The 17426-nt window shown below is 32.3% G+C and overlaps 1 protein-coding gene across 1 annotated transcript; it reads right to left on the minus strand.

Annotated features, from left to right (window-relative positions):
- Positions 1-4859: 4859 nt before the first annotated feature.
- LOC105330456 (uncharacterized) lies at positions 4860-11337 on the minus strand. The gene is made up of 3 exons (XM_020068152.3): positions 10283-11337; positions 9389-9991; positions 4860-4865 (listed from the first exon to the last, which is right to left on the minus strand). Exons 1-3 carry the CDS (start codon positions 11147-11149, stop codon positions 4860-4862), a joined length of 1476 nt encoding a protein of 491 aa, XP_019923711.3. The 5' UTR covers positions 11150-11337.
- Between the last annotated feature and the right edge of the window lie 6089 nt (positions 11338-17426).

Consider the following 17426-nt stretch of genomic DNA (forward strand, 5'->3'; position numbering starts at 1 on the left):
TATCACAAACTCTAGACCCGTATTGCATGTTCTTTCTTTAGTTATTTGTCTCTAAACTTTGCTACACGTCTGATGAATATTAATGTGATCGGCCATTTGTAACGCCTTTGAGTGCGGGAAAGCCGAGAATTGAAAACACGATGGAAGAACAGTTTGTTTACAAGTTAGAAACACGTTTTTCATGTCTTAAATTAGATAATTCTTATATCAGATGATACCCAAAGCATTATTATTCCGTTATTCATTAGTGTAGAACGATATAAATTGCTAACTATGTGTAATAAAGATGAAACACTATTTTAGCATCAACGACACGGTAAAATGAGTGAATACCCCCTCTCCTGAGGGATGCATGTACTGAGTGTGTTTATTTATTCTTTATTCAAAAATTTCTCTAAACAAAAATTCGGTAAAATGAGTGAATACCCCCTCTCCTGAGGGATGCATGTACTGAGAGTGTTTATTTATTCTTTATTCAAAAATTTCTCTAAACAAAAATCCACTTGTGGTTCATAACTTATAAAGACATGGAACACATGGAGCACGTACGAACCTGACTACCAAAACCCCTACAACTTCATGATAAAAACTTATCAAACTTAAGTTTAATTCGGCTTTAATTCCTATTCCATTAATCTACATGGTCTCCGATGACAATCTTCCCTTTGTTCCTATCCTTGTCAGTCTGTCTCTTTTTTTTTCTTTCTTGGCCAAATCTGTCAAACCTAACGGTATTACGGGTAAGCCTATCTTTCTCGTCGCCGCCATTGTTGTGAGAAACTGGCCATGGTATCACGTGGCCGATTTAAGGCGGGGTTTAATCAAATGCTGTATTTATTGTGGACGCGAAAATAATTATATCAATTATTTATGAATTTCTATATCTTTTTCACCCAATTGATATAAACTGCGTAATTTATTGTGAAGATATATCTTTATATAACATATTTAAATCAATAAATCAATCAAATATTTCTTACCATGAAAAAATACGCCACATATTCCTTTAAATTATTGGTTGAAATTGTAGCCTGATAAAAAATTAAGCAAAAATTTCTCGAAAGAACAGTTACCCTTATTAGACAGGATTAAAAGTTAAATTAGATGCAATTTTAGTTGCAAATTGCAAAACTATAAATGTGAAAATTGTTAATAATGCATGCATGGATGGAATGTTACATAATATCTTTTCAATTCTTATTCTTAATAATAACTTAAATTGCTTGATTTCTAATCATTACAAAGAAGACCTCATTTATACTGTTGCATACCTCACTGTGTACTATATTTCAAGAGCTGTGTACTTTATGTCAAGAACATTGAAATAATGCATGAAATAAAATGAGGTATGTAAACCTTTTTTACAGAAACTCCATCATGTCATAATGTAGGTTTTTTTTCAACATTACTAAATTAATTAACAATACTTTAAAGCTCAAAAACCCTCGCAATAAATATATTTATTCAATAGTATGTTAAAAATAAATATATTAAACGAAAGTCTTTTAACAAAACCTTATACCAGCTTTCCATAGTGGAAGACTTGCTATACAGATAGTTTTTTTCCGAGAAAATGGTGGGATAAGGGTAAAGGCACTGGATAGCTTAGGGTATAGTCCGAGATATTTTCGCCTTGTCGTAGTCTTATTTCTGAACTTGTCTTTGATTTTCGTTTATGTAAAATGTATTCCATGTATAGTTATTTTTTTAGCAATTTATGTCGTATAATATGTTTTACGGTGTGACCGTTGGGGCGAGCGCAGAAGGAACCACACATCTGTCATCATTGTTAAATGCAACCCGTGGACTTGCCCTAACCAAAAAACTTTGGCTTTGTCTCGAAAACTTACCACCGCAAGGAACCCGAAATTATCAAACTTTTATTCCAATGGCCCCTTCCTAGTCTTATACATTTAAACAACTTGAACTACCACTGAGCATTAATAAAATGTTAAACAGACTTACATTGTATTAAAATATTTTGATAAACACAACGCGTACGCCGTTTTTTTTTATGTAGATACAATTATGTTTTATCTTTTCTTTACCTTTTAATAATGATCATTAAAATCAGTAAAAATAAATTTTGTCTGTTATTTCTCATTTTGTTCCTTGTTGTAACCCGTGTTTTAATTATTTTTCTCAGTGACATTAATTTTGTTTTAATTCTTTTTAATTTTTGTACGCTATATAAGCGTTGTAGACATGTGCCGTTTTTTTTTTATGTAGATACAATTATGTTTTATCTTTTCTTTACCTTTTAATAATGATCATTAAAATCAGTAAAAATAAATTTTGTCTGTTATTTCTCATTTTGTTCCTTGTTGTAACCAGTGTTTTAATTATTTTTCTCAGTGACATTAATTTTGTTTTAATTCTTTTTAATTTTTGTACGCTATATAAGCGTTGTAGACATGTGCCCTCACCCCCACCCCCGATGCTACGTGCCTGGAGAGACAAAGCCAAAGTTTTTTGGTTAGGGCAAGTCCACGGGTTGCATTTAACAATGATGACAGATGTGTGGTTCCTTCTGCGCTCGCCCCAACAAAGATCTCGAAATAATATTGTGACATCCAATATTATTTGACCACATATGCAACTATATAACAAATACATGTACCGGTAGATATTTTAACAGTTTAATATTTTTCATTTATCTATTCATTACAAAATGACGTGGCTGCACGTAGATCTAATAATGATTAGACTTTTCTTTCTTAATAAGTTTTTGTCACCTACCTAACGTATGCATATATGATTGGATCAATATGACAATAAATTTAGCATGGAACTTGCATGTGTATTTACTAAGCAAAAAAATCATCAAAACAAAACTAATCAGCCAAAGAGTCACCGTTAACACTGATACTGAGTAGTTCCTACATGATCCAGTACATATGCTTGATCCACCTCTAAATGTATCGCGGGAAATTAAAACGCGAGATCTTTGTGACGTCATAGTTAACATTCTTTTGCGCTCGACAGTTTTCGTAAATTGTCGGACAAATTCGGAGAAGGAAATGACGTCATATGTCAGCAAAAGTTCAGTTTTTTTACGTAAGCTTATGTGTTGTTTACTGTAATGTTTTTAGAAGGATTTTTTTTTATTGTTAAATGAAAATGATGTATGCGATGTGGAGGTAAGAATTTTCCGTAGAAACACTTTCTGTTCCACCATGTTGCTATGCACCGCAAAGGATCACTGGGATAGTAGAACGTTTTCACGTGGCCTCATAAAATTTTTTTGAACAATGTGCAGATTTCAACTCGAATTTCCTCCGTTCGTACACGTTGTCTATGGAGCTCGCTACGCGAGCGGCGCTTCGCGCCGCCTCGCTGCGCTCGCTAATATGCATATAATAGACGTACCAAGTTTAAGTAGTTAAAGGGGCATGGTCACGATTTTGGTCAAAAATTATTTTTCCGGTTTTTATTTTTACAATGCTTCAGAAAGGCATTTTTAATAGGCAACCGAAATTTGAGTGTCATTTGTTGAGTTATAAGCGAGTTACAGAGCCTGAAATTCTTCGCTATGTAAACAAAGCGTTTGTTTACATTTTGAACGTTGAAGTAAAAATTCCAGTTTTAAACCTAAAACGAATGTGTTAAACGTTTGGAACTGCTTATCTATGCTTAAAATACAAAAAAAGATAGATAAATAAGCTGGAAAAAGGTTTTTTACTGGTATATTGAACCTATGTAAACAAAAACAGGGCACGAGGCTTGTTTAAATGTTAGAGAATTATGAGCCCCGTATTTTGCTTATAACTCTACAAATGACTCTCAAATTTTATTTGATCATTAGAAATGCATTTCTTAAGCATTGTAAATAATAAAAACATAAAAATAGAATTTGACCAAAATTGTGGCCATGCCCCTTTAATTCCTTCAAATGATTAAAGGGAAACATTTATAACTTACCATGTTGATAGAATCCTCAAAACCTGATAAATGACTGGATGTCTTATTTTTATACCGTAAATGATACAGAACCTTACACTTCTACTTAATTGAAATGCAAGTACTGTGACTAATTTATCTTTAATTTGATTAATTCAATCTATTTTTTATTAATCTGATAGGGAAATAACAGACAATCCTGTCAATTTACCTGTTTACCAAATCCAAAATGAAATGTCATTATTAATTTATTGCTTAGTAGAATATTTTTTTCCGCAAAGTGTGCCATTAGCAGGTATAACCATAACATGAGGGCATGAAGTGATATCCAATAAGCATTTTTGGCACCTCTATGTGGTGTAATATTTTTATTTTGGGTTGATTAAAAAATCTACTCTAAACAAGTACTGAAATTATATATTCACTTTCGACATAATGTATTTTTATGATACCTTCTACTTCGTTTGCTTTGTTCTACAATACATACAAGTTTAAGCAATAAGGAATGTAATGTTCATCACTGACGAGTTTTCATTACTTACAAGACATTAAATGACACAAATCAAAATGTTTTGAGAAAAATACAAATATAATTTAACTAATAATTTCCAAAACTGATATTTACAATTCTGTTAACACGGATCAGTATTTGTAATGCCGTTAAGACGTATACTTCTGTGTATACATTAACTTAGTTTGTGTTGGTAAAACAACTTTACTGAAAAACTAATAAAATATGAACAGTTTTTACTGTATTATTTAGTGTACCAACACGTTGTCTTTTGCAAAAATTTAGATTAATATTCGAAAATCAAAATTTGTACAAAACATCTAAAATTTTGTAAAAGACAATATGACGAAGAGCTACGTTGTAATTTGAATGCAATGAACATTTCTCTCTACATTTAATAAACTTGCTTATGTTAGTATCAAAAAGATTTAATCATATCTCAAAAAGTCTAATTCTTGCAAACAAAAAACAAAACAAATACAAACTACATTCTATAAATTTTTTATTAATGAAAATTTTTCACATGCAATTCACATATCAAATGATTTACATTTAGACTGCAATTTTATACAACAAATTCAACGTTTACAATTAAAAAGTGTTTAAGTCAGATTAGTTTGTAAAAGAGCTATGAAAGAGACAGACAGACAATCACACTATGTACATACATAAATCTGCTACATAATTACATATACATGCATGTTATAGGTATAAATTGTAATTTATACTTGGTTCGGACATAGTATCAAATATTCATTTCAGTATTTTCTTAGAAATATCAGTGGAATTTGAAACTAATCAGAAGATTGGAAAAGGAGCATAAAAATGCCGTGGACTAAATTATCGTAATACTAAATCTCACTGTTTTAAAAATTATTCTTTTCAGTTGTTCAGTGTTTCTTTTCAAAGAATGTGTCCAAAACTTTGGTGCAATTAATTTTTTTTTCAGTTTTATACACCGTTTATCTAAATATTATTTCATTTGAAAGCTTTATTTCTAATTGTATTTTAATTTGGCGTGTTTTTTTTCGTGTTTCTTTTTTTGTTTGTTTGTTTGTTGTTTTTTTTTAATTTTCAGATCAATTATATTTTTAAGTTGCTCTCCATCGTAAAACCATTGTTTTAACAATTATGAAAACGACGACAATTTTACCTTAAAAATAAAGCCATATTATCCAGGTAAATCCTATTTTTATACCGGTTTTGTTGCTAAACTAAACAACTTGAATCTTATTAACTAGATTGAGACACAAAAATGAAATGAATACATCTCAAATTTTATCATTTTGAACCTCAAACTTTATATATCTGAAAAATATTCAACGAAAGGCAAAACAAAATTAAATTCCTTAATCTATTTCCGCAGAGTGTGATATTATGAAAATTAAACAACGAGCGCTAATTCAATGGTCATTTTCTCGTATCTGATTACTTTCGTAAAAGTACATATGTTATCTTTCTTTCCCTTTTTTTTAGATAAGCCGTTAATACGAATTGATTATTGGACAAAAATAGTTCACAATAGAAATGCTTTGTATGAGGTTTTGTTTTATTTAACTTACCAAAAAAGCATTTTATAAATGCTCTCATATAAGGAATTAATTTAGCACAACAAACTAAAAACAAATATATATCTTCCACCAGCTGAAGCAATGAAGACGAACGATTTTAATAGGCATCCATATGTCCCTTGATGTTGTGTTTACATTATTTTTAATATATTTTTCACGATGCAAATCAATTATTTCTTTTTTTATATTTATGAAAGATATAAATTTTTTAATTTAGTAACACGTTTTCGACATAAATCTTGACCGTGCTAAATTGTGAACTGTAGGTATAAAATACCTTTAGACTAAATGTATGAAGTTCATTCAATGAGAAGTGTTCAGACATTTTTATCATTCATTTTAAAAATGGGCTCGATCCATAATGAGTCAAAATTTATATTTTCCTCAAAGGCATCTCACTTTATTGCTTATCATTAAACTATTAAAGCTTTTCCCTCATTAGTTAATGTGTATCTACAGTGCAGCGAGCCAATACATACTCTATATTGGCAGAGAGTGTTCGAATCTCACTGCATGCTTCCAATATTTGCATTTACTCCCCGTGTGAATCTGAATACAAGGGTTATCATAATAACTAATTGAAATCTAAAGATGATGATCAAAATATATGTTAATACCCTGATTGCTAATGGCAATTTGAAATTGAAAGAACATTTGTGCGCGGGTAAATAGTTTAATTTTTCAACCAAAATAACAATGGGTCAACATAAGTAAATACCCCCCCCCCCCCTTCATCCCAGGATAATTGATACTGAATTTCACATTTACCGTATGATTATAAAATCATTCATTCGATTCAACAAATTGTAAGTATTATTCATGAATTATTTTACACATCACTTTTAAGAGGGATGTGCGGCCATCTTTTACATTTGAAAAGAAAAATGTAAACATTTCTTAAACTGGTTTGTTTCTGTCCAAAACTTGCTAAAACTGTTGTCAAAAGATACAAAAGCAATAAATATGACATAAAAAAATGTTGTTTCGTATGCATATTACGCATACAAGGGTAGACCAATGCATTTTTAAATCACTTTGAACTGCGCAGCTACAGACTTAAATCTAAGATTTAAAAATGTGAAAAACTATGAAAGGAAGTTATTATTATCCACTTTACAACCATTTGTTGAGAAAAAGGCCAAAGCTTGCTTATTTAAGTTGTGACTTTGTCTCAGTGTTCTTAAAATAAGTCTCAAAAACCATATATTTGCTCGAGATACTTTTGTCTGTGTTTATGGAGGTACATTAGAGTTATATTTTCATTGAAAAATGTATGTATATTTTTTTCTTTTAGGCAATTAATTTTTTGGACCCCAATCCTACTTCTAAAATATTACAGAGATGTCCGTCATATTCAGTCCAGATTGTTTTGAATCGATATTTATTCTTATCGATGAAAATATAACGTCAATGTGCCTTCATAGACACGGGAGTTCTAAGTATAACCTGCAGTTTTCTTGTTTTAAAAAAAATCTCATGCCGACTGATAAAAAAGGGTGCTCTATTTTGAGGCAAAGTTTTTACATTTATGTGCAAAGTTCAACCTTTATCTCAACAAATGGTTGTAGAGAGGACACCAATGAACCCCATTCATATTTTTGCAGATTTCTAAATTTTCAAAATAAGTCTAATATTGTATAGATATGTCTGTCACATTCAGTCCAGATTGTTTTGAATTGATATTTATTCTTATCGATGAAAATATAACGTCAATGTGCCTCCATAGACACGGGAGTTCTAAGTATAACCTGCAATGTTCTTGTTTAAAAAAAAATCTCATGCCGACTGATAAAAAAGGGTGCTCTATTTTGAGGCAAAGTTTTTACATTTATGTGCAAAATTCAACCTTTATCTCAACAAATGGTTGTAGAGAGGACACCAATGAACCCTCTTCATATTTTTGCAGATTTCTAAATTTTCAAAATAAGTCTCTAGCTGCGCAGTTTGACACTGTTTAAAGTGATTAAAAAGGCATTGTCCTGTTCTTATATGCATAATTCGCATACAAAACAACGTGCAGAATCTCATGTTTAGTGCTTTTGCATCTTTTGGCAACAGTTTTGGTCAGTTTCGGGCAGAAACAAGCCAGTTCGAGAAATATTTTCATTCTTATCCTCAAATGTAAAAAATGACCGCACATACCTCTTAAAGAGTGTGTCTAATCAAAACAGAATAAACAAGACAACATGGCACATATAACAAATTCACAACATCATTACACATTTACTTTTTTTAATTTGTCAAACTTGCCTTAGGAGGTTGGACGGTCAACAAATTTAATCATCAGATCTTTTAAACATGATATTTTTGGCCACAAAGTATCATTAAGTAAAAATAAACCATTGGCCAAAAATGGCCAAACCAGCCCTCTTAACTGGTATAATATAGTATTATGTAGTAATAGTTCTCAATAATGTTCAGTGCTCTCGACGGATTTCGATGCATGTGAACGAGATACAATTGATTTTATATTCGACAGGGAGGCCCCAAATGCAAGGTAAAGAAAAACACCCTGTCCACCATTAAAAAGAGTATGCAAGATTGAAAAGAATTGAAATCCAGTAAACTGATCCAAAAATCCAAATATCCATGTCGCTCCAGCGATTGTTGAGAGACGAAAGTATGCTCCAGTCCTTTCTTTATCCTTTGACTTTTGGACGTCTACTTTATTTGAAATTCTGAACACCGTTACAGCGAGCATAAATATATTGATACAGACGAGCAATCCAACAGGCAGAGTAAAGGTGTACAAAATCATCTCGGGGTCAGCGATATAACAGGTAAGTACAGAATAGCCTAGATTCTCTCCATTACTTGTGACATAGCTTTGAATTACATTTGTAGCTACTAAAGATGAACATATAAATAGATTTACCATCAAGGAAGTTACAACCCTGGGAATTACTTTTACTTTCGTCAAGTTAAAAGACGTAAATGTGTGAAATATTTGAAAAGAAGATAAACTCATCCAGCATATGACAGAAAGCCAGCAAAAATGCACCAACATACCAACCCCTATGCACAAAGTTTGACTCCAGAGAAAATATTTAGATACGATGTGAACTGTGTTCGCAAAAATTAGGATTGCTGCTAGAATTATAATATTGACATCTGCAATTCGACTGCATGGTCTATTGAAAATGAAAGTAAATATTGTTGCGAGTGAACCTAGGGACGAAAGGGAAAGACAAGCTAGAGAAAGAGGGGCTATCAAGCTATCATCCGCTGTCCTGATAATACCCTTCGTAGCCTCAACAGCTTTTAAGTACTGGTCTACGCATATATAAACACTGCGTTTATCTAAGGACTCTTTAAAATAATATGAGGCAAAGCATGCATCGTAATCGATTAGGCATACTGTGAAGTTCGATACACCAATCTTTGCATCTGCTGACTTTATTTTTACCTTTGGACAACGATACCAATCAGCTACTGTGGACATATGACCTCTAAAACAATGAGAGCGCTGTGAATTATATCCGTCATATGCCAAATTCTCACTTTGATAAACTATCAATTCTTTTCCACTCATTGGATTTATGTATAAACGATTATTCAATGATTTCTCAAATAGTGCACTACCGTACACATGAAAGCTCTGTCCAACTAATGACAAAGAAAGATTAACTTCGCCTATCAATGGTTCAACAATTAACGCCAACTTCTGGTGGCTGTTGAAAATATCTATTAAGTGCTGGATCATATTATCTACATCGTGAAGATGTTGTATGGAAAGTTCTATTACTACAGCAAGAAAATTACCATCTGAATGATCTGATGGAACTAATGCTACCATTCTACATAAATAGTCGGTCAAATTGTACAGCTGTAATACGCCTTGCAAAGAATCCACGACACTCGTTGTATATATTTCCACTGATGTGTCATCAGCAGAAGTAACAACGAGATTTACCTCATAGTTCATTTCTTCTAACATTTTATGGATGAGGCTGCATGTGGAGTTTTGATAAATGTACTCCGCTTCACATTGAATATCAAGGCATTTATTCTGAAAGAAAATTGACCATAAGTGGATATTTGTCCGAACAAAACTACTACATAATATATGTACCAAACTATTTAATAAATATAAATCAAATACACTTCATGAAAGTATTTACTTGGTTAAAGATTTATAATCGTAGTCATTCACCCAATGTTCTGGAAGTGAATCAATTCTAGTTTTAGACAACTAAATAAATGTGTCTAGGACGTTTAATTGAAAAATACAAATAAACAATATATTTCCAACTTTTTCCTGCAATGCTAAACAAGAACAGCTGAACTGCTCAGGACTTACCAATTTTCCGTCAAAAATCTGGTTTTCTTTACATCTACTGTTCTTTGTGCTTGGTGCTTCTACAACCTGTTGAAAATTCATAAGAGCTGAAAAAGGAGTAATGATGGAATCATCAAAAATTCCCCTGTTTCCGTACTGAATGTTTAGATCAAAAACATTAAACTCACACAGGGCACAGAAAACGTTTTTGTAGAGTTTACGATTAGAATAGTATGGTAGATAATTCTCCTGACACGCCTTCGTTAAATAAGATATATCAATCAGAATTCGCAGTTCGACGTCGTTGCAATTAACATCATATGTATAAGTAACGCATGGTTTGACTACATGCTCAGTCGATGTAGGAGGGTAAAATCCAACATTGCAAATCGGAGACTCAGAAATGACGGAATTATAAAGAGTACTGATATCATCGGGGGACATGAGATCAGATCTCATAATACAAATCTTTTTCTTCTCCCAAGTTACAAGATTAGGTACTTCTTCTTGGTTGCACAATGCACATTGCATGTTACGATAGGTTTGATTGGTAGCCAAAGACGTTACAGGGGTAGAGCTCGAAACATTTTCAGAGGGTGGTGAGATACAAATAACTTTATTAGGACACGTTTCCACCATCCAGTACGACTTTCCAGTCTTAATTCCTATTGGGTTCCAAAGCGGCTCCGCGCATGACAAAGGCACATCATTCTCTGTAACGTTTACATTATGTTGGTATTCAATGAAGTCTGGAGTGTCCGTCTGTCTGTAGAACTTGGAGGGACAGCAGGTGGATCGTCTAACGCAGGAATCGTCGCACTCACAAGGTGTACAGGCAGGCTGTTGCGTGAAAGTGTAGTTTCGTTTAAACATCGGCCCCAGACACATGTCCTGTTCTGGACACAGGATAAGGTAATCTGTAAGGATAAATTTTACAGTTTCGTTGCTGATCCATGAGGTCAAACGAAATGCTTCATCAAAATCGGTTTCAGTCGGCCATTCGTCACTTGAAGGCAAGTCAAAACCGTAGGTTGAGAAAGGCAAAATAAATATGAAAAAGTACTTCTGCAAAAAAAAAAAAAAAAAAAAAAGATAGAAAGTTCAACATAATGACTTCTGTAATGTATGTGATGGTAGAGTTAACGTCTTGAAATCACAAATTTTGAAGAAGAAAACACACTTCTACACTTACCATTTTCTTCACAGAGTATTATTTGTAAATTGAAACATGTTCCAATGGGCATTGGAAACGACCAACATGTTGTAGTATTTATATTAAAGAAGGTTTACTGTCTCCGAACTGGGCGGAGCAATGCTTTATAGATATGAACAACATCGATGATTTCTGTGATACCATTGTCATAATATGTCTGATATGAATTTATTCAAATGAGCAATATACCGAGACACTGTGCATATATAAGCTTTTAAATATGACAATATACTTCTTGATTCCTTTTTCAGTTATTTATTCATAAATTTATTCTATTTCAAAATTTATTATCGTGGTCAATTGACTATACATGTTTTGTGCAATGTTAAACTCGTTAAACAACATCTTCGCTAGCCAAGGGTTTTCGGTCCACTTTGCTCCCCATTTGTTTATGGGGAGCAAAGTTGACCGAAAACCCTTGTCATGTATTTTAAAATCGTGCAGATTCCTTTGCTTCTTCAATAGATAAAGAGTAGCACGGATTTCTTTACGTGAAAGGAATATTAGACATAAGACAAAATCGTACTATCTTGATTCTGTATTGTTTTTATATTTTCCCGCTAAATTATTGTACAGTATCTACTGGTGTGCGTAGTACCACTTTTTTCACAAGTTGTTATTTTCGTAATATTGTATGAAATTATTCATGAGAACAAATATACTTAAATGCATTGTTTTCAGTAATTGACTTCTGACCTTGTTCGAAATAATAAGTTTGGATAGAGAATTTTTTTTACAAATAATGTATATAGTATCTGTGATACGAATAGTTTAGCATCAATGTGTTTTGAAAGTATGTACAGTTTTACTCGGTAGATGTAAATGTCTTAAGCTAAAAGTGATAGCATTCCGTTGAGTGGACAATGGCAGTATTCCTTTTAGCCCTAAAAATTGATAATTAGTAAACGGTTATCACGTACGAGGGTAAACCATGACCCTACATTTAAACAAATTAAAAGCCTTTTATCTTATGTCTAAAGTTTGGTTAAAATTGGCCAAGTAATTCTAGCTAAGAAGATGGTTATTTGAGAAGTTAAGAACTGCAACGACAAACAATTTTTTCTCAGAAAAGTTCATTTGGGCCTTACTTTGACTTAGGTGAACTAAAACTAGTGTAGTTAACGTTGCTTGCCTAGATTGTTAAACCATAATTAATCACCCAATTGTCTACGGACTTTTCCAGGTTTTTTCCCGATTGCGACAAAGAGCACACGGCGGGTGTGACCGGTCAGCAGAGGATGCTCACTCCTCCTGGGCACCTGATCCTACCTCTATCTTTTTGGAGGTCCGTGTTGCTCTGCTTTGAATTTGTATTTCGTTTAATGGATTTTTGAGATGGTAGACAGTTTGTTATTGTCATTTTTTCATCTAGATAAAACTAAAGAACACACACACACACACACACACACACACACACACACACACACACACACATATATATATATATATATATATATATATATATATATATATATATATATATATATATATATATATATATATATATATATATATATATATATGGCGAATTACTAGTATTTCTGACAATACAATTCCATTTTCATAAGGCATTGGCTTTGTCTCATTATAATCCCGATCTTCAAAGAGTGATTTTTCCTGTAATTGGTAATAATCTCTGCTCTCATTTCTCTCTTTGATTTGCTTAGATGGAACGTCTTTGTAAATAATTACTGATAATTACGAGGATTGTTCGGAAGTTATTGAGACATTTCTTTAGAAAAATAGATAAACCCTCGGGAATTCACCAGAAAATAACAAGGATTATTAAAGTAAGAGCTTTCTTGCCCATTACATTATTTGATCGACATTGGTAAGTTGCTATTAAGTCCCTGTGTTTGCATTTTAGTTATAGTATTAGTCAAATAGTCTGATAAACTAAGGCTCTTGGTCCCTTTTTATCATAGTTTTTTTTGTTTTAGCAGTAGCTTGGACTGAAAATGTCTTCTTTCGAGATTCTAACAAATCTTAAATTATATACATTGTACATTCGTTGCACCGCCTTGACGTTAAATCGTCGTGAGATATCCACGGCTTGACAAGTATACGCATATCTCAGTATATCAACTTAAACACAAGTGAACCTTCACAAAAGTTAGTCGCAAAAAAGCAAAATGAGCAGACATAGTTTGGTTTATTTATTATTATCTTCGGGTAAAAAAGTAGAAGTTTAGGTTTTCTAATCTCTGAGTAAATGTCTGCGCCGGGTACCCCGATCATCGACACATTTATGTACCGTCAAGAACAAATAGTACAATTTTTAAATATTACTTTGGTTAATTATTAGTTTGGGTTTGTTTAATGTCTATGACAATTTTCAATAAAATCCGTCACTTAGTGTAGACAGGAAAATATATGGGTTACTTGAGTAAATTCCAAACGACCGTCGTATACTAAGTATTCGGATCTGCAAAATTTATTACAACTGTCATCATTAGGGGGTCATCGAAAGGTGGTGAAAATTCTTTTGAAAAATAACATAGAAACTATAAGCATAATATTTGTGAAAATATAGGGGCATGCAAGTCTTTAACTGCTAGGATCAAATACAGGTCCCTATTGGGGGTGTTGTTTAATTATCATTTTCTTGGAAATAATCATAAGGAAATAAAGACTGGCATTTGTGAAAATTGATACTAAATAGCTATCTAGTGTAAAGAAGTAACATTTCCAAGTTTATTTATATGCAAAAGAAACTGAAATTCCGATATTTTCTTTCTCATTAAATTCGTGGGTTTTATTTAAAGCTATACACGCTATAATTTGCGTCAATTTTGAATGACAGTGAAAACGCATGTGTTTGTCTACTTATAAAAGTTATCCTTAATCTCTAAATTACAAGGGTGAATTCCATCTCGTTACAAAGATATAGATTTTTAATTGTTTATTTTCCTGCCAGGAAAATATACCTTTTCATGAATATTGATGAAGGAAGAGCAAACCGACCTCATTGCGCATGTCCGCGGAGAACTAGGTGGTCGTTATTGTTTGCCTAATTAAATATCCAACTTGATTTTTAATATGCTTAACAGTTGTTAATTTGAAATACATACATGTATAATGAGTAAAATACGCTTGCCATTCACGATACCCTTACTTCTGCATTAACACTTATAGGATCTATAAATAGCACATAGGGGAAAAACACAGGTCTACGTCATTTTTTTAAAGGAAGTATTCATATCTACTCACAGGCTTGTATTTTTTTCTTTTGTTTGTACTCGTATATCGGACAAATTTATGCTTTACTGAAAATATCCTTTCCTTTGTGAAACTATCACCATTATGAAGATGTTGACCCTTCACCAGTTTTGGTATGATAGGCTAAATTTAGCTGTCGATATCACGTGATAGATTGATATTCACGAGGAGGCATTACTTTCCTGGCAGGAAAATAAATATTTTTTATTGTTTAATATTTGATATATTTGTTACGTGATCGAATTGAGCATTATAATTAACAGAATAAAGGTAACTTTTATTAGTAATCAAACACATACATTTTCCCCTTTATTCAAAATTGACGCAAATTATAGCGTGTATAGCTTTAATATCATATTTGAAGTTTGTTTGAACAACGACCTCTTGGATTGGGAAAGAGGCTGAGATAGCGTTTAAAAAGATGTTTAGAGAAACCCTCTGAGTGGAGAAGAGTCAATTTCTTTCGCAAGAAAGAATTAAATATTTCTTGATTTTTTTTTTTTTGAAAACATGACCCTTGAGGGATAAAAAATGTACATAAATTTCAATGAAAATATGTCTTCAATGTACCTCCATAGACATAAATATATCTTGTGGTTTGGGGGGGGGGGGGGGCATTTTAAGAATAGGGTACCCTAATTTGAGACAAAGTTACAACTTAAGCAAGCTTTGACCTTTTTCTCAACACATATGGACCCCCTTCATATTTTTCAGATTTTTAAATCTTCAAAATAAGTGTATAGCCAACTGTTTTGGGTGATTAGAAAGAATTTGTCCTGTTCTTGTATTCATTCTTTTCAACCAAAATGACATGTAGGACTTCATATTTATTGCTTTTATATCTTTTGGCAACATTTTTGGCCAGTTTGGGGCAGAAACAAGCCAGTTTAAGAAATGTTTACAATTTTTTCCTCGATTTAAAAGATGGCCGCACATCCCCCTTAAATCACTATTGATTCGTGTCGACGATTCCTGCAAACTTATGATATTGTGCGCCCAGTTTCTTAGTTGGCTTCTTTGGCATACATGTTGCTCCGATGAGTGTTGTGGGTAGATTCCCCTCTTTCAATCTTAGTGTTGATTTGGGTTCTCTCTCCACACTCCCAAATTTTCAATTGTCTAAAACAGTACATTTCTGTACACTTAATTTCCTCTTCCCCATTCTATCGCATTTATATTATATGTAGTATTTTAAGAGAAGAATTTAAATAATTAAATCGTCAAATGTCTACTGGTAACAAATATGACAATATAGGCAAACAATGAAAGAGGAACTTGGTGACCTTATATATTCCACACGCAGGGGCCAAGCCCGTTTTAACATTAATTTCAATGTAACCATTTTTATGGTTACATTGAAATTAATGTTAAAACGGGCTTGGTCCCTGTGATTCCACAGTTAATTAATTCGATAAAGAAAAATTATTAATGAATGAGGTTTCAACATCCAGTTCTTGTTTGAGCACATTCATTTCACCGTACATGTGTTAACATTATAAATACGAACAGAAGTATACATGCAAATTCTGCATTTAATTCACTCAGTCATTAGTGAACATTGCGTCATAAATCATAATGAACAAGAGTACAAATTCAACAATTCATTCGTAATATACTGTGATAAATTAAGATAACATATTCATCTTCTATCTTTTGATAAATACCCTATTAATTTCAATACAGATCCTTGATGAATTTATTTTTAACAGATCGGTCTTGAATACATATTCGAAACCTGCCAGTAATTCATTCACCATATTCTTGATAAAAATAAGATAGATTCTTGGAAAATCCCGATTTGATATTCATTCATTATATCATTAATAATGCATGTTCAACAAGTAAATCATTTATCATGGGTCCTCAGATAAGTTCCATAATAAATGTATCAATTTTACCGAACAAAATCTTAGATTTTGCTTCATTGTTAAATTCAATATAATGTAAATATGCATAGCATAAAGAGTATGTAGATCAATTTAACAAATAAATGTAAGTGATAAAAATTCTCATCATAATAAAATCAAACATTTCTTTTAAATGATAGACATATCACACATTTTACCCCCAGTTTTCATACGACATAGAGAACAAATAATTCACAAAACTAACTTTTCCTCTTATTGCTTTTAGGGCCTTTTTTCTCATTCTGGAAACTGGAACTAGGGACATACTTTAGTTTGCTAAAGATACTATAGGATTATACATCTTCACAATAGCATTAAGGGGGCTTGTTGGTCATCAAATTAAGCAGTTTTAAAATTTCAAAGATGGTTTGTTGAGCCATAAAAAATACCCAAAAATCTTTAAAATTTGAACATTTTCTACATATCCATACAGAACTCTTCTTCTCAAGGAGATAAGTATCGTCTAAGAATGGTCACAACCAACCAGCCCTCTTAAACATCTTCTTACAATGAAATATTATTTAGCATTTACATTATATGTATATTATATTATGCAAATCCATCATTATATCTAACAAAGCATCATATCAAAATATTGCTAGTGCAAGTAAGTCACATTAAACAGCATACCATAAGGTGATAATGTTTCCCAAGCCCCTTCATGCCGGGGAAAGGGGATTGAGATTTTGCATTTACACTGAACTTGTTTAAGTATAGCTTGTAAAGGTGTTGTGTCACTGCACATCATGCCCAGTGTCCAGTTCATTGTCGTTTGGGGTTTTTTTTTATTTTAATAAATTCTGATTAAATTCCTTGTGGCTTCTGA

The sequence above is a fragment of the Magallana gigas genome, chromosome 3 (genome assembly GCF_963853765.1).
Source record: "Magallana gigas chromosome 3, xbMagGiga1.1, whole genome shotgun sequence".
NCBI lineage: Eukaryota > Metazoa > Mollusca > Bivalvia > Ostreida > Ostreidae > Magallana > Magallana gigas.

What these genes read in the sequence shown, in the direction of transcription:
- LOC105330456 (XM_020068152.3), bottom strand. Translation starts at nt 11,149, where the DNA reads ATGTGTCTGGGGCCGATGTTTAAACGAAACTACACTTTCACGCAACAG. An exon ending in AGATTTTTGACGGAAAATTG is followed by an intron (nt 9,992 to 10,282) that starts GTAAGTCCTGAG and finishes ATTTTCTTTCAG; the next exon opens with AATAAATGCCTTGATATTCA.